We start from the raw sequence: 17,254 nt of genomic DNA on the forward strand, positions 1-17,254 counted from the left end.
TGGGAATCGAACGCACAACCCTGACGTTGCACACACCATGCTCTACCAACTAAGCGACAGGGAAGGCTGTTGTTGTTGTCAAACGGGACATTACTTAATTAAAAGTGGAAATAAATATTGAAATATTTAGTCGAATTTCTTATGCTGTATGTTTTATTCTGTTGAGAATAAGAATTTTGTCAAGAAGAATGAAACCTAATATTAATTTCTGTTCCGTTCACTTTCTTCTAATGAAAGCTCTCTTGCGCTCTTGAAAAAACATACCGTAAATCCTTTCTTTCTGCCACCTACTGGTTGATGTGTGAAGGCCGCCATGGTTGAATCGCAAAGATTGTGGGTTTCTTTCTGGAGGAGTATTATGTCTCGTAGCTAAGTAGAATCTTTACTAGAATTACGACAAACCTTGAACGCCACAGTATTGTGCTCTGTGATTGGTCAGCACAGCACTCGTCCAATCACAGACGTTTGTATACATCGGTCTTTTCTGTCTGGTGGTTCGCTGATGTGGTTTTTAAGAAGTTAGCTTGTAAACCTCACAGGCCAATTTAACCAGTTTTTCTCGTATATTTTAGTTCTTATTCACACGGATTATGCCTTATTATCAAACATGGGAAGAGTTCGCTCGTGCAGCAGAAAAACTATATTTGACAGATCCAATGAAGGTAGCTAGCTAACTACGACATTTTTCTGTTGAGAGCAAGCTTGAAATCTTGATAGCTAACGTTAGCTAGCTAGCGAGCAAAATGTATTTAGAAATGGTTATTTTACAGCACAAATAGATGTGATAGCCAATAATAACTATCGCTGTTAGAGGGATGGAGTCTAGGTGCAGGATAGCTAGCTAGTTTGTTAGCCGTTTTTAAAAGCAATGCAGCCAGCTGTTAGCTAACAGTTAACGTTAAATATGCTGTCAAATGTGAATTGGAAGGAAAACGACTGCCTAACTAATGCTAGTCAACTTTTGAAATATGTGTGAGCATCATGAAGATATCAACCATGGTGTAATGCATGCATGCAGCTATGGCTGTTGACTATTTCAATAAATAGGCTAAGCGTTTTCAGTTATGTTTGTGCATTCTTTTCTCTCCTTTTGATACAGGTCAGGGTGGTTCTCAAATACAGACACTGTGATGGTAACCTTTGCATCAAAGTCACCGATGATGCAGTGGTAAGTTCAAGAGAAGACAGTCTGCTCCCTTTGCTCAGATTTTGCACATCTGTTTCTATCCTACATAGCCCAATAATGGACCAAGGGAGCCTGATGTAACTCATAGTCCAGGGACCTTACATGCTCTGGAGCCAAAACATCCAAGTACTCCCACCTAAACCTGAATCGATTCTCAATTGTGGTACGGTTCTAAAAACATGAATCTCTCTACTTTCATATCACGTCAACATAATTTCACAAATGCAAAATACACACTTTACTGTACACTTTTAACACAGTTACAGCTGACAGTATTTTTCAGTGACAACACGTTTGTGGCGTCAGTCTTCCTTTTAAACATGTTTAGAGCAAGCATCGAGGCTCTTAATAAAACTCCCCCAGTCAGAAGATACTATTGTCATATCCTACATAGCTACACTAATCTGTTGCTTGCAAGACTTTGTTGACATGTAGATATTTTTTTTTTTTACAACCAATTTTGGCCTCATGTTGTGAACTATTCTTCTGTTTCCCTCTACCTAATCCACAAATCCTTCTCATATTCCATTGCAGTGTTTACAATACAAGACGGACCAGGCCCAGGACGTGAAGAAGATAGAGAAACTGCATGGCAAACTGATGAGGCTTATGGTGTCCAAGGAAAGTGGTGCTGTGGAAATGGACTGAACACCCTTACACATAGTTGTATTAACTCTTCTTTGAGTCTAGACTGTGGTGTCAATAGCACAAACGGAAGAGAACGGAGCTGGAATGACGACATTGGATCATGAGAGGGAAGAGAGGGGAAATCAAAATGGAGAGCATAACCTTCGCTGCTCTAAAGAGGGATTTGCTGAAGCTCTATTAAAGAGCTTTTATTTATTTTCAGTTTTAAGATGGACTAAAAACAGATGGAGAGACGCATGTCTATTTATGTATGTTTTTTTTTCTTCACATCTGGAAACGTTCATGAACATGTTTAAGTGAACATGAATGAAGCATGACCTTTTTGATATTCGCACATGCTATTTTAGTGAAAGAAGAAACATGCCTCCAATGTAATTTAGTCAACTCTAAAAATAATTGCGTTAATCAATAAATGTTTATATACCCCCGTAACAGCCAACATCTCTCAATAACTCAACGATTTTGATTTAAAGCATTGTATGGTTCCATTTCAATATCTCCCCATATTGCTTTTGTTCAAGCTGCCATACTAAGCACACAGTTGCTGAATGTTTTCAAATGTTCCCTATTAATAATCAAGAATGCCTGATTTTTCTGACACCCTCCATTGATTTGAAAATAACTTCTCCTCAAACCAGGTCAGTACCACGCTTGGAGAAGCATCTGTTCCTTCTCTATTGTTCCTCAAGCAAGGGGAGAGGCCGATGGCATCGAGACTTTCTATCAAACCAACTCCTTGCATGCACTACTCAAAGTTTGCTGTTGTGTCTAAATAAACACTATTTTGCCCAAAAAATAAAAAAACTTTAGTGCATGTACTTTACTGGATTTCTACTTGGGATATCACTTTTCAACAGGAAAAGTTCAAAAATCACTAGAGGACATCTTTAACCAGTAGACAAGAACTACGTTTCCCATGAATCACTGGTCTCCATTTCGACACAACTGGCAGAGGGCAGAATTGTCATTGCATCTTGTGGAACAACGAACCAGCAGCAGGTGAGATGAACTCCTCTAGCAAGTAATACAATCCAAAATAATAGCTCCAAAAGTATTGTTGGTCAATATTTCTTATCGAGAATGTATTAATCGATATTTCCTCATACCTACGGAATGTAGGATAATAATAATAAACATTGTTGCAAGTTGATGCAAGTGAAAGCTGTGATTTTTGGATTGTTGTGATGAGATAACGGTCAGGTCTATCAATAGAACTGGAAGGCTTGAATATTTTTCATAAAATAATAATTGTACATTTTTGGGTGTTTTGATAACAATTTTGAGAAAGCAGCATCGATCTATATTTCAAGTAGGTTAAAACTTTGTAGCCTATCCATTGTAGGTTTATATAACTGTTATCTGAAATATAGAAACAAATGAAATGTCAGGACTGATGTGATATGTCATGCCAGGCCTGTTTTTGCGGGTTGCCATCTGCTTGTTCCAGAAAAAAAAGCTTGTTTTGTCCTCATGGAGGGAAATTCCAGGGCTCAGTACTTTCATTTTATAGTTTGTAATCACAAGATTCAAAGGGAAACATTTATTTTCAGAATTGCTGTATGGATAAATATGGATAACTTGTTTTTCACCTGACAGAAAATTATGTCAGTTGTAAGTATATCAATAAAGAGAGATACTCACAAAGAAATCGGATTGATATGTTTCTAAATTCATGATGAAAGTTGTTGTGGTATCAGAGGCCGGCCACAGAAATGCTTTGTCATGCATTTTGGCCACCATGAATTGTGACTATGGGGCCTTGTCCACTCCATTCTTTACCTAATCCTTTCAGAAAGGAATTCTGTGCAACAACAGTGCTACTTTGTTCTATTTTTCACATTTTCTGCAAACCAGTCAAGTAGACTTATGTGTGTCTGTGTAAATCTGTAGTGCTTGTTACCATACATTTCAGGTATTGCTGATTCTTTTTCTACTGTAAACCACATGCAACACATGTATCCTACAAACAACAACTATTAATTCACTCACTACTAAGCATTTACATACAGTACCAGTCAAAAGTTTGGACACACCTACTCATTCAAGGGTTTTTCTTTAGTTTTACTATTTTCTACATTGTAGAATAATTGTGAAGACATCAAAACTATGAAATAACACATATGGAATCATGTAGTAACCAAAAAAGTGTTTAATGAATCAAAATCTATTTTATATTTTAGATTCTTCAAATAGCCACCTTTTGCCTTGATGTCAGCTTTGCACACTCTTGGCATTCTCTTAACCAGCTTCACCTAGAATGCTTTTCCAACAGTCTTGAAGGAATTCCCAAATATGCTGAGCACTTGTTAGCTGCTTTTCCTTCACTCTTTGGTCCAACTCATCCAAAACCATCTTAATTGGGTTAAGGTCGGGTGATTGTGGAGGCCAGGTCATCTGATGCAGCACTCCATCACACTCCTTCTTGGTCAAATAGCCCTTACACAGCCTGGAGGTGTGTTGGGTCATTGTCCTGTTGAAAACAAATGATAGTCCCACTAAGCGCAAACCAAATGGGATGCACATCGCTGCAGAATGCTGTGGTAGCCATGCTTGTTAAGTGTGCCTTGAATTCTAAATAAATCACTGACAGTGTCACCAGCAATGCACCCCCACACCATCACAGGTCCTCCTCCATGTTTCATGGTGGGAACCACACATGCGGAGATAATCCGTTCACCTATTCTGCGTCTCACAAAGACACAATGGTTGGAACCAAAAATCTCAGATTTCCACTGGTCTAATGTCCATTGCTCGTGTTTCTTGGCCCAAGCAAGTCTCTTCTTCTTCTTATTGGTGTCCTTTAGTCATGGTTTCATTGCAGCAATTCGACCATGAAGGTCTGATTCACGCAGTCTCCTTGGAACAGTTGATGATGTGTTACTTGAACTCTGTGAAGCATTTATTTGGGCTGCAAATTCTGAGGCTGGAAACTCTAATGAACTTATCCTCTGCAACAGAGGTAGCTCTGGGTCTTCCTTTCCTGTGGTGGACCTCATGAGAGCCAGTTTCATCATAGTGCTTGATGGTTTTTGCGGCTGCACTTGAAGAAACTTTCAAAGTTCTTAACATTTTTCGGATTGACTGACCTTCATGTCTTAAAGTAATGATGGACTGTCGTTTCTCTTTGCTTATTTGAGCTGTTCTTGCCATAATATGGACTTGGTCTTTTACCACGTAGGATTATCCTCTGTACACCACCCCTACCTTGTCACAACACAACTGATTGGCTCAAACATTAAGAAGGAATTTAAGAAGGAAATAAATTCCACAAATTAACTTTGAACAAGGCACACCTGTTTCATTAAACCCTTTTTTGATTACTACATGATTCCATATGTATTATTTCATAGTTTTTATGTCTTCAATATTATTCTACAATGTAGAAAATAGTAAAAATATAGAAAAACCCTGGAATGTGTGGGCGTGTCCAAACTTTTGACTGGGACTGTATAAGGACCATTATAAAGGGCATTAATTGTAACATGTCTGCTATCCCTGATTTGTTTCTCCTGTTCACCCAGAAAGCACCATGTTTACAGAGGTTCTGTTAGCCCTGGTGGTGGGAGGAGTGATCTACTTTCTGGTGCAGAAGAGTAAGAGGCATCAGCTGAAGAGTGAGGATGGCTGGTGGGGGGAGGGGACTCCCCCGGACAGGGAGGAAGATGTCAGCATTCGCCCGTACACAGTCCGGACGGATAAGGAGGAGTTGGAGGTGAGATGCGGAGAGGGATTATGGGCCTAGAGGAGAGCCGAACTTGCTCTTAGAGATTTAAGGCTTATGCAACAGTGTTTAATTGTTGATTAGTTGAACCTCATATTGCTCCCCCCAGGACCTGTACAGGAGAATAGACCAGACCCGATCCTTCCCTTCTCTAGAGGACAGCCAGTTCACCTACGGTTTCAACTCCCAGTATCTGCAGAATGTGGTCTCCTACTGGAGACATGATTTTGACTGGAGGAGACAGGTGGAGAAACTGAACAAATACCCACATTACAAAACCAACATTGAAGGTGAGATGGTGTGTTGTCATTTAGAACAAGATGAAACTGAGCAAGCAGATCTATTGGCTGCCAGTAAATACTATGTAACTTTAAGTCAACGTCAAACTTTGCATAAAAAATAATAATAATATGAGTCCAGGAAATTACTTATGGTTCATTCAAGCATCCTCTGACCCATGTACCAGGCATTGACGTCCACTACGTCCATGTGCGGCCCAAGAACCTCCCTGAGGGCGTGACTGCTGTGCCTTTGCTCATGGTGCACGGCTGGCCAGGCTCTTTCTACGAGTTCTACAGGATGATACCCCTTTTGACTGAACCCTCCAACCCAGACGACATCGTGTTTGAGGTGGTCTGTCCCTCCATCCCTGGGTACTGCTTCTCTGAGGCTCCACATAAGAAAGGTAAGTGGTTAGAAGCCTGGCTGGGGTCAAAGGTCACAAATGCCTTGCCCATTGAATCTAAAAAAGAGTGTCTGCAAGATGAACTTTATATCAGGTGACTTAGTATTCGTTTTCCCTAATGAATGATTATTTTTATGTTTCAGGTTTTGACTCGGTTTGTGCGGCCCGTGTGTTCCACAAGCTGATGAAGAGACTGGGTTTCCAACAGTTCTATGCTCACGGAGGAGACTGGGGATGGATCGTCACCACCAACATGGCCCAGCTGGAGCCCAAGTAAGACAGACAAACACACAGAGATATGGCCAGATCTTAGCCTAGGCCATGGGAGACATAGCCAATATTATGTTTGATCCCTCATTTAGGGTATTTAGAATGTGTGGGCATGTTTTATGAGTTACAGTGCCTTCAGAAAGTATTCTCACCATTTCACTTTTTCCACATTTCATTGTGTTACAGCCTGAATTTAAAAATGGATTAAATTGAGATTGTGTCTACACACAATACCCCATAATGTCAAAGTGGAATTTTGTTTGTAGAAAAATAAAAAGCTGAAATGTCTTGTCGGTAAGTATTCAACCTCTTTGTTATGAAAAATAATTTCAGGAGTAAAAATGTGCTTAACAAATAACATATTAAGTTTCATAGACTCAGTGTTCAATAATAGTGGTTAACATGATTTTTAATGACTAACCCATCTCTGTACCACACACATATAACTATCTGTAAGGTCCCTCAATTAAGTAGTGAATTTCAAGCACAAATTCAAGCACAAAATCAGGGAGGTTTTTCAGTGACTCGCAAAGAAGGGCACCTATTGGTCGATGGGTGAAGATAGACACTGCATATCCCTTTGAGCATGGTGAAGTAATTAATTAGGGTTTGGATCACTACAAAGATACAGGCGTCCTTCCAAACTCAGTTGCTGGGGAGGATGAAAACTGCTCAGGGATTTCAACATGAGGCCAACGGTGATTTTAAAACAGTTACAGAGTTTAATGGTTGTGATATGAGAACTGAGGATGGAAAAATAGCATTGTAGTTACTCCGCAATACTAACCTAAATGACAGAGTGAAAAGAAGGAAGCCGGTACAGAATACAATATTCCAAAACATGCATCCTGTTTGCAACAAGGAACTTAAGTAATGTGGCAAAGAAATAAACTTTTTGTCCTGAATACAAGGTGTTACGTTTGGGGCAAATCCAACACATTTCTGAGTACCACTCTTCATATTTTCAAGCATAGTGGTGGCAGCATCATGTTATGGGTGGGTATGCTTGTCATCGGCAGGGACTAGGGAGTTTTTTAGGATAAAAATAAATGGAATATGGTTATGCACCAGCAAAATCCTAGAGGAAAACCTGGCTCAGTCTGCTTTCCAACAGACACTGGGAGACGATTCACCTTTCAGCAGGACAATAACTACATTAGAGTTCCTTACCATGACGACATTGAATGTTCCTGAGTGGCCTAGTTACAGTTTTGACTTACATCTGCTTGAAAATCTATGGCAAGACTTGAAAATGGCTTTCTAGTAATTATCAAGAAATAACATGACAGAGGTTTATAATTTCTTTTAAGAATAATGGGCAAATATTGTACAATCCAGGCGTGCAAAGCTTTTAGAGACTTACCCAAAAAGACTCACAGGTGTAATCGCTGTCTCAGGGGTATGAATACTTATCTAATCAAGATATATGGGCGTTTTATTTTTCATCATTTTTTAATAAATGTTAGAATTTTTCTACCACTTTGACACTTTGACCAGTATTTTTAGATCGTTGACCAAAAATGACAATTAAATCAATTTTTATCCCACTTTGTAACACAACAAAATGTGGAAAAAGTCCTGGGGTGTGAATACTTTCTGAAGGCACTGTATTAGCTACTGTTATTAATTCAGACGTCATCTGTGAATGATATGAAGTCAGAAAGTCTCGCAGTTTGACTCAGATTCTGTGTTGTACTACATCTCGGCTCTCTGGTTTTGTCACCCCAGAATAATCAAAGGCTTGCATCTCAACTTTGCTCCCCCCTCCAAGCCGGGCCTGCCCATGGTTCTGTCTATAATGCTGGGCCGCCATTTCCCCAAGATGTTTGGCTTCAATGAGCACGACATCCAGCGCATCTACCCCGTTGTGCAAAACCTAGTGGTGGAGTCTGTCAAGGAGTCAGGATACATGCACATCCAGGCCACCAAGCCTGACACTGTGGGTAAGAGCAGTGGTGGAAAAAGTACCCCATTTTCATACTTGAGTAAAAGTCAAGATACCTTAATAGAAAATGACTGAAGTAAAAATGAAAGTCACCCAGTAAAATACTACTTGAGTAAAAGTCAGAAAGTATTTGGTTTTAAATATACTTAAGAATCAAACGTATATGTAATTGCTAAAATGTACTTCAGTATCAAAAGTAAAAGTATAAATAATTTTTTGTTTTTTAAATTTACTGATAGCCAGGGGCACACTACAACAAAGCATTTGTGTTTAGTGAGTCCTTCAGATGCAGTAGGGATGACTAGGAATTTTCTCTTTAAGTGTGTGAATTAGACCATTTTCCTGTCCTGCTAATCATTCAAAATGTAACGGGTTCTTTTGGGTGTCAGGGAAAATGTATGGAGTAGAAAGTACATTATTTTCTTTAGGAATGTAGAGGAGTAAAAGTAAAAGTTGTCAAAAATATAAATAGTAAATACCCCAAAAACGACTTAAGTAGTACTTTCTAGTATTTTTACTTAAGTACTTTACACCACTGGGTAAGAGAGGGAACCAATTTTGAAGGGGAAGCGTTCTGGGCTACACACAGCTTTAATTGCTGCTTCTGTATAGACCAGGACCAGGAATAAGAAACTGTGTTGTAACATATATCTGCTCTATATGCGTCTGCTCTCTTCCTGCAGGTCGAGGGTTGAATGATTCTCCAGTGGGTCTTGCTGCTTATATCTTGGAGAAGTTTTCCACCTGGACTGACCATGACTTCAGGAACCTGGATGATGGAGGACTTACGAGGTAGAACATCTTAGACTTGAACCACAGCCTTTGGTGTAAAATAGCATAGTTAATTAGTATCCAAAGGCTTCTTTGTCAAATTACCATGGCCATGTTTATGGCTTCTGTTTTTTAGCACCTCTCTTGCCTTGCAGGAAGTTCAGTCTGGATGACCTGCTGACCAACGTGATGATCTACTGGACATCTGGCTGCATCATCTCCTCCATGCGCTTCTACAAGGAGAACTTCAGCAAGGGTCTTGACCAGCCACACTCAAAGTGAGAGGACTGTTGCTATGGAATAGCTATGTAACATCTACTGCATGTGCTGTAATATCTACTGTATGTATGTGATGTAATAGTCTAGCTATTACATCACATACATACAGTGTGCAGATTTTGCATGAAAAACCAGGATAACATCTCTTTGCATTTCACCAGAGTGTGCATGAAGAAAGAATCAAAACAAAAGATTGCTGAGGAAGTTTGTATTTCCCGCGATTCGATGATAGAGCATCTTTGGAAAGGCAGAATCATTGACTACAAATTACTCAGCTGTATTGTTACACAACAGGACGCACTCCGACTTCTGATCAAGAATCGTGAACAAACTGGTCATTTTGTTATAAACAAGCCAGAAGACAAACAAACACCTGGATACAACCTGCCCAACATCACGAGGCAGGTAGCAAGACAAGTTTTTGAGACAAATACCAAAGCCAGCTTCAATGACCCAGACAAGGCCCTAGTTGCTGACTACTTGGCCCATACAACTGCTACAGCTGACAAGCATTACGGCTTGAAGACAACAGTTAATGCATAATGAATAAACTAAGTTTGAGCCTATTCCTGGTAACATTGAACCACTGTCAATTATAATTTCTAATGTGGAAGTTGGAAAGTTATATTTGAGTGTCATTGAGTGTTCATTCCAATCTCCTTTGCATTAGCATATCCTCTTCTGTAGACATGTGTCTGCCTATCCCTGTTCTCTCCTCTCTGCACAGGCCACACAAACGCTTCACACCGCGTGGCCGCTGCCACTCTAACCTGGTGGTCCCAGCAGGCACGACCGACGTGGAGTTCCAGGTCTCCGGCAGCCTCTGGAACTGCCGGTCTGCGGCCAACAAGGCAGAGTTAATCTCAGCCTGTGCTACCCTCCAGTCCCTCAACTTCTTGGCGCTGACGGAAACATGGATTACCACAGAAAACACTGCTACTCCTACTGCTCTCTCCTCGTCTGACCACGTGTTCTCGCATATCCCGAGAGCATCTGGTCAGCGGGGTGGTGGCACTGGAATCCTCATCTCTCCCAAGTGGACATTCTCTCTTTCTCCCCTAACCCATCTGTCTATCTCCTCATTTGAATTCCATGCTGTCACAGTCACTAGCCCATTCAAGCTTAACATCCTTATAATTTATCGCCCTCCAGGTTCCCTTGGAGAGTTCATCAATGAGCTTCAAGCCTTGATAAGTTCCTTTCCTGAGGATGGCTCACCCCTCACAGTTCTGGGTGACTTTAACCTCCCTATGTCTACCTTTGACTCATTTCTCTCTGCCTCCTTCTTTCCACTCCTCTCCTCTTTTGACCTCACCCTCTCACCGTCACCCCCTACTCACAAGGCAGGCAATACGCTTGACCTCATCTATACTAGATGCTGTTCTTCTACTAATCTCACTGCAACTCCCCTCCAAGTCTCCGACCACTACCTTGTATCCTTTTCCCTCTCGCTCTCCTCCAACACTACTCACTCTGCCCCTACTCAGATGGTATTGCGCCGTTGCAACCTTCGCTCTCTCTCTCCTGCTACTCTCTCCTCTTCCATCCTATCATCTCTTCCCTCTGCTCAATCCTTCTCCAACCAATCTCCTGATTCTGTTTCCTCAACCCTCCTCTCCTCCCTTTCTGCATCCTTTGACCCTCTATGTCCCCTATCCTCCCGGCCGGCTCGGTCTTCCCCTCCTGCTCCATGGCTTGACGACTCATTGCGAGCTCACAGAACAGGGCTCCGGGCAGCCGAGCGGAAATGGAGGAAAACTAGCCTCCCTGCGGACCTGGCATCTTTTCACTCCCTCCTCTCTACATTTTCTTCCTCTGTTTCTGCTGCTAAAGTCACTTTCTACCACTCTAAATTCCAAGCATCTGCCTCTAACCCTAGGAAGCTCTTTGCCACCTTCTCCTCCCTCCCGAATCCTCCTCCCCCTCCACCCCCTCCTCCCTCTCTGCGGATGACTTTGTCAACCATTTTGAAAAGAAGGTTGACGACATTCGATCCTCGTTTGTTAAGTCAAACGACACTGCTGGTCCTGCTCACGTTGCCCTACCCTATGCTTTGACCTCTTTCTCTCCTCTCTCTCCAGATGAAATCTTGCGACTTGTGACGACCGGCCGCCCAACATCCTGCCCGCTTGACCCTATCCCCTCCTCTCTTCTCCAGACCATTTCCAGAGACCTTCTCCCCTACCTCACCTCGCTCATCAACTCATCCTTGACCGCTGGCTACCTCCCTTCCGTCTTCAAGAGAGCGAGAGTTGCACCACTTCTCAAAAAACCTACACTCGATCCCTCCGATGTCAACAACTACAGACCAGTATCCCTTCTTCCTTTTCTCTCCAAAACTCTTGAGCGTGCCGTCCTTGGCCAGTTCTCTTGCTATCTCTCTCAGAATGACCTTCTTGATCCAAATCAGTCAGGTTTCAAGACTGGCCATTCAACTGAGACCGCTCTTCTCTGTGTCACGGAGGCTCTCCGCACTGCTAAAGCTAACTCTCTCTCCTCTGCTCTCATCCTTCTAGACCTATCTGCTGCCTTTGATACTGTGAACCATCAGATCCTCCTCTCCATCCTCTCCGAGTTGGGCGGCTCAATCTTGGATTGCGTCCTACCTGACAGGTCGCTCCTACCAGGTGGCGTGGCGAGAATCCGTCTCCACACCACGTGCTCTCACCACTGGTGTCCCCCAGGGCTCAGTTCTAGGCCCTCTCCTATTCTCGCTATACACCAAGTCACTTGGCTCTGTCATATCCTCACATGGTCTCTCCTATCATTGCTACGCAGACGACACACAATTAATCTTCTCCTTTCCCCCTTCTGATAACCAGGTGGCGAATCGCATCTCTGCATGTCTGGCAGACATATCAGTGTGGATGACAGATCACCACCTCAAGCTGAACCTCGGCAAGACGGAGCTGCTCTTCCTCCCGGGGAAGGACTGCCCGTTCCATGATCTCGCCATCACGGTTGACAACTCCATTGTGTCCTCCTCCCAGAGTGCTAAGAGCCTTGGCGTGACCCTGGACAACACCCTGTCGTTCTCCGCTAACATCAAGGCGGTGACCCGATCCTGTAGGTTCATGCTCTACAACATTCGCAGAGTACGACCCTGCCTTACACAGGAAGCGGCGCAGGTCCTAATCCAGGCACTTGTCATCTCCCGTCTGTATTACTGTAACTCGCTGCTGGCGGGGCTCCCTGCCTGTGCCGTTAAACCCTTACAACTCATCCAGAACGTCGCAGCCCGTCTGGTGTTCAACCTTCCCAAGTTCTCGCACGTCACCCCGCTCCTCCGCACACTCCACTGGCTTCCAGTTGAAGCTCGCATCTGCTACAAGACCATGGTGCTTGCCTATGGAGCTGTGAGGGGAACGGCACCTCCGTACCTTCAGGCTCTGATCAGTCCCTACACCCAAAGAAGGGCACTGCGTTCATCCACCTCTGGCCTGCTCGCCTCCCTACCTCTGCGGAAGCACAGTTCCCGCTCAGCCCAGTCAAAACTGTTCGCTGCTCTGGCACCCCAATGGTGGAACAAGCTCCCTCACGACGCCAGGACAGCGGAGTCAATCACCACCTTCTGGAGACACCTGAAACCCCACCTCTTTAAGGAATACCTGGGATAGGATAAAGTAATCCTTCTACCCCCCCCCCCCCAAAAAGATATAGATGTACTATTGTAAAGTGGTTGTTCCACTGGATATCATAAGGTGAATGCACCAATTTGTCGCTCTGGATAAGAGCGCTCTGGATCGCTCTGGAGTCACTCTGGATAAGATCGTCTGCTAAATGACGTAAATGCAAATGTAGCTAGCATGAGGCACTCCACATTCAGAACATAAAAAACTTTGTCCTGATAAGTCATGCTGTTAAAGTAGAAAGGACTCAAACCAATTTTATGTTTCAGTAAACTAATACACTTCTTCGCTTCCTCTTTACCCAGGATGCCAGTGCACGTGCCCACCGGTTTTGCCTGCTTCCCCAACGAGCTGATGCACACCCCCAAGCTGTGGGTGCAGCAGAAGTACCGCAAGCTGAAGACCTTCACGCCCATGGCCCGAGGAGGACACTTCGCCGCCATGGAGGAGCCAGAACTCATGGCCCAGGACATCCAGAACTTCACCAAGATGCAGGAGAAGAGGAAGAAGTGATCCTCTAGTCCACACATCAGCCTTCCTTGTTTACCAAACAGCACCAGTTGCTAGATCAGCTAGCACTGGTATTGTGATAGCACTGAAATGTGCCAGAAGTTACTTACTGATAAACCCATAGAGAGAGAGACCTCTGCTATAGCTGGCTGTTTTACACCCATGAGCATATAATACTAGCCAGGTCCCAGATCAGTTTGTGCTGTTTTGGCATGACAACCACAAACAGTGCAGTCTGGTCTGTGACCAGGCTAATATAATACAGTAAAGCCCAGGGTTGGGGTCAATTCCATTTCAATTTCAGTCAATTCAGAAAGTAAATCAAATTCCATATTTCACTCATTGAAAAGCATTGAAGAGAATTGGAATTCGAGTTTGAATTTCAGTGTACTTCCTGAATTGAAATAGAATTGACCCCAACCCTGGTAAAGCCTCTCAATGCCTACTGCCAATGAGGTGGTGTCGAAAATGTACTCTCTAGTTAGGAAATTATGAATGGATCAATGGATGAGTGAATTGAAGATAATTTTGTTTAGGTTGTTCTTGAATTTTGAAGAGGAGAGCACAGGCAGTTCTTCGTTCAGATTACTGGCATAGTCTAGGCCCGAGTGGTTATCAAATGATGCATAAAATATCAGGTGATATGTATTTTACTTTGAATACCTGTTCTTATTTACTCAAATTTATTTACAATGTTATAGCATTACATGAATAGCACTTTGTATTTCAGACACTAATATCCTGATCTATACATATTAATAAACATTTAAATTAAATTACTGTACTGTTTTTCTGCTAATGTCTTGGGCACACCTACAATATATGGGATATTCCAGGTTTTATGACAAAAATAGTATGATGATGGTACCAGGTGCAGTACCATCCTCCTAGTTGTCCATCATGGTGGGGCCAGAGGTACCTCCAGCTGCTGCCAGGTCCTGGTGTTTCCCAAGCTCTGAATCCTGCCCTGGGACGCCCCACCACCTCTCTGAGGCTGCTTCCCTTGGCAGAGCACACCCGGGGGAGGCGTGGGGGGAGATGAGGGCTGCTTGAAGATCCCTGCATTACCTCACCAGTTAAGTCAAGGGGAGGGAAAGAGAGACTGAGAAAGAGGGATGGTTGGAGAGGGAGGACGTAGGACCACGATGCGCAGCGGAGAAGCTGTTGTTAGAGGGTCTGGGTAGCTGCGGTCAAGAGCAGTCGAGCTCTGGGTCTCTGTTGGTCTTCGTTAGGGTGGCTGGGTATCTGTTTGGGGCTGGTTGGTCTTCAGTTAGGTGGCTGGGGGTCCTGAAGTATTCATGGCTGAAAAGCAGCTGGAGGATCCTAAGTCCATCCCAGCAGAGCAGACCAAGATGTATTCACAGAACCAGTTCAGTCTGAGAACACCACAGCCTGGACATAGACAGTCCACACGTAGGGATCCTAAGAAGTGGGTAAGTAAAACCTCTACATAATCTGGAGGGAATGAAGTAGAGCAGTGGGCACTTCAGGGATATAGTAATTGAAAAGTAGACAGGTCATCTCAGCTATACTTGCTTCTATTTATGTTAATTAGCTCTACAATTATTATTTCTGAATAACTAAAACTCCTTCACTGTCAATATTTAGACCCTTCATGTAAAATATTTGCTAAATCAACTTCACACATCAGATCTTGTGGTTTGGAAACAGATGTTATCGTGCACTCTGATGTTTACCAACTTAAATCTGTCATTTGAAATTCATTGTTATAATATTATTTCCTCATTTCCTATCTCCATATAAATGACGGCTTATTTACCATGTTATCGTATACGTGTCTCTGCTCCTCCTGCGTGGTCCAGGTGAGGTCTGGGTGTGTTAATGGGGTGCAGCCTAGCAGGGCCATGAAGTCCCATCACTCCCCAGAGAACGCGGCCAGGGAGAGGAGTCGTGTCCGTAACCTCCGCCAGGCCTTCCACAGCCTGCAGGCAGCCCTGCCCTCCGTCCCCCGTGACACCAAGCTCTCCAAGCTGGACGTCCTGGTCCTGGCCACCGACTACATCGCCTACCTTACTGAGACCCTGGATCAGGGAGGGCCTCTGTCTGAACTCCCACTACCCCCCAGGGCAGGGGGCTACCTCCACCCAGTCAAGGTTGGTGACATCAAACTAGCTGGGTGCTTATCTTTTTAGTTTGTTGGTCATCATAGCTTATAACCCTGATCTGTTCCTCATTATCTCTTCGTGTTTCATGTCATAAATTCATGTCCAGACGTTCAGTTAATATCAGACGTGAATTGTAGCATAATATTGGGAATATAGTAGGGATCAATACATAGATTATAGTCATAGATTATTTCTATCATTTATTAGGATTTATTATAAGCATACAGACTAACTACAGTTGAACATTTTTCCTGTCCTGACAGAAGTGGCCGATGCGCTCCTTGCTGTACTGTGGGAGTGTGGGAGGACTGCTGTCAGCCAATCAGACGCCAGTGTCAGGAGAGGAGACACATCCACTGACCCCTAGCCCAGAGGTCAACATGGACAGATCCATTTAGTACTAGGAGCGATGAAATACCAATATATCCAACTGTGCTGCTTATGAAACTGCAGTGAATTGCAATGTACATGTAATGTACTTGAACACGGAAACTCCTACAATGTCCAGGGGATTAGATACAATGATTAAGATATAAAATACAAAATCAAAGGATCGCTTTGCTTAGCACATTGTACCACTTATTTATTACACTGCATAAAACATAAATCACTAAAAGTGGGTAAAATAATGTTATGATCAAAGAGTGCAATGTTGACCATTTCAGTGACTTATTGTGTTAGCTTTAAGATTAATTAAAGTTGATCTTTATCCCTGTCTCCTGGATTTGTTTTATTTTTAGTGTTGTAGTTGTGTTTGGGGTGGGAGTGAAAGGATAGACAGATTAACAGAAGGGGAGGATTGTTGTGAGAACACTTGGCAACCATGTATTCAGCTGTGGAGCCCTGAGTACTAGTCCATATCTGTATAATAATGCACGCTTGCAAGTAAACATTTATTCACACAGCAAACTTTGCTAAGTTGATGTAAATTACACATTATGGCTTTGTATGAGCTATCTGACATACTGCACTGTTGAGTGATCTTAATGACTTTACTTCCTATTGCAGTATTTTGGTGTGTGTGCGTATCATTTCTTGTCTCCTAGCAAAAGTTACCTTCCAGAAAATGTACATTAACATGACATAATGAAGTCATGTGACTTTGGTAGACACACATTTCATATTGTGATATTAACCAAGAAACACACTTTAACAGACTGTATTGCTAAGCTGCTTAAAGTATTTGTGCTCAGGCAGACAGACAGATTTTGTTGGCTGTAACATGGACGAGACCACAGAACCTCTTCAGCAACTTGGGCTCAGGTCCACGAGAAACGGTACAGCGTTCAAGGCTAGCTCTATAAATCTGTCAGGGGGGGGGGGTCTGATAAACCCCCCTCTCATATTAATGGCTAATTTGGACATGCCAGAGATGTGCTACTGAGGCAGGGGTTACAGAGGGAAAGGAGAGGGCAGAAATGTTGGTGAAACAATGTGAGACAGACAGTGGTGCACAATGCTCCAGCATTCCCACTGAGTTGACT

At 43.0% G+C, this 17,254-nt stretch overlaps 3 protein-coding genes across 3 annotated transcripts; all 3 read left to right on the top strand.

Moving 5' to 3' along the window:
- The first annotated feature begins 514 nt into the window (after positions 1 to 514).
- On the top strand, positions 515 to 3,482 carry LOC115174738 (signal recognition particle 9 kDa protein). The gene is made up of 3 exons (XM_029733560.1): positions 515 to 662; positions 1,100 to 1,168; positions 1,721 to 3,482. Exons 1-3 carry the CDS (start codon positions 591 to 593, stop codon positions 1,832 to 1,834), a joined length of 255 nt encoding a protein of 84 aa, XP_029589420.1. The 5' UTR covers positions 515 to 590; the 3' UTR covers positions 1,835 to 3,482.
- On the top strand, positions 2,721 to 14,420 carry ephx1 (epoxide hydrolase 1, microsomal (xenobiotic)). Its single transcript, XM_029733559.1, has 9 exons — positions 2,721 to 2,833; positions 5,356 to 5,546; positions 5,665 to 5,845; positions 6,022 to 6,240; positions 6,384 to 6,513; positions 8,239 to 8,453; positions 9,139 to 9,247; positions 9,382 to 9,504; positions 13,440 to 14,420. The coding sequence occupies exons 2-9, from the start codon at positions 5,364 to 5,366 to the stop codon at positions 13,645 to 13,647; spliced, it is 1,368 nt and encodes a 455-aa protein (XP_029589419.1). The 5' UTR covers positions 2,721 to 2,833; positions 5,356 to 5,363; the 3' UTR covers positions 13,648 to 14,420.
- A 276-nt stretch (positions 14,421 to 14,696) lies between these two features.
- On the top strand, positions 14,697 to 16,485 carry LOC115174360 (transcription factor 24). The gene is made up of 3 exons (XM_029732888.1): positions 14,697 to 15,077; positions 15,468 to 15,758; positions 16,034 to 16,485. The coding sequence occupies exons 1-3, from the start codon at positions 14,943 to 14,945 to the stop codon at positions 16,166 to 16,168; spliced, it is 561 nt and encodes a 186-aa protein (XP_029588748.1). The 5' UTR covers positions 14,697 to 14,942; the 3' UTR covers positions 16,169 to 16,485.
- The last annotated feature ends 769 nt before the right edge of the window (positions 16,486 to 17,254 follow it).

Source organism: Salmo trutta, chromosome 35, assembly GCF_901001165.1.
Source record: "Salmo trutta chromosome 35, fSalTru1.1, whole genome shotgun sequence".
Classification (NCBI taxonomy): Eukaryota; Metazoa; Chordata; class Actinopteri; order Salmoniformes; family Salmonidae; genus Salmo; species Salmo trutta.

Excerpts from the sequence above, each read along its gene's own strand:
- ephx1 (XM_029733559.1), top strand. The coding sequence starts at position 5,364 with ATGTTTACAGAGGTTCTGTTAGCCCTGGTGGTGGGAGGAGTGATCTAC. Across the intron at positions 8,454-9,138 it reads CACCAAGCCTGACACTGTGG|GTCGAGGGTTGAATGATTCT; the intron begins GTAAGAGCAGTG and ends CTCTTCCTGCAG. Across the intron at positions 9,248-9,381 it reads GATGATGGAGGACTTACGAG|GAAGTTCAGTCTGGATGACC; the intron begins GTAGAACATCTT and ends CTTGCCTTGCAG.
- LOC115174738 (XM_029733560.1), top strand. The coding sequence starts at position 591 with ATGCCTTATTATCAAACATGGGAAGAGTTCGCTCGTGCAGCAGAAAAA. Across the intron at positions 663-1,099 it reads ATTTGACAGATCCAATGAAG|GTCAGGGTGGTTCTCAAATA; the intron begins GTAGCTAGCTAA and ends CTTTTGATACAG. Across the intron at positions 1,169-1,720 it reads AAGTCACCGATGATGCAGTG|TGTTTACAATACAAGACGGA; the intron begins GTAAGTTCAAGA and ends ATTCCATTGCAG.
- LOC115174360 (XM_029732888.1), top strand. The coding sequence starts at position 14,943 with ATGGCTGAAAAGCAGCTGGAGGATCCTAAGTCCATCCCAGCAGAGCAG. Across the intron at positions 15,078-15,467 it reads GTAGGGATCCTAAGAAGTGG|GTGAGGTCTGGGTGTGTTAA; the intron begins GTAAGTAAAACC and ends TGCGTGGTCCAG. Across the intron at positions 15,759-16,033 it reads GCTACCTCCACCCAGTCAAG|AAGTGGCCGATGCGCTCCTT; the intron begins GTTGGTGACATC and ends CTGTCCTGACAG.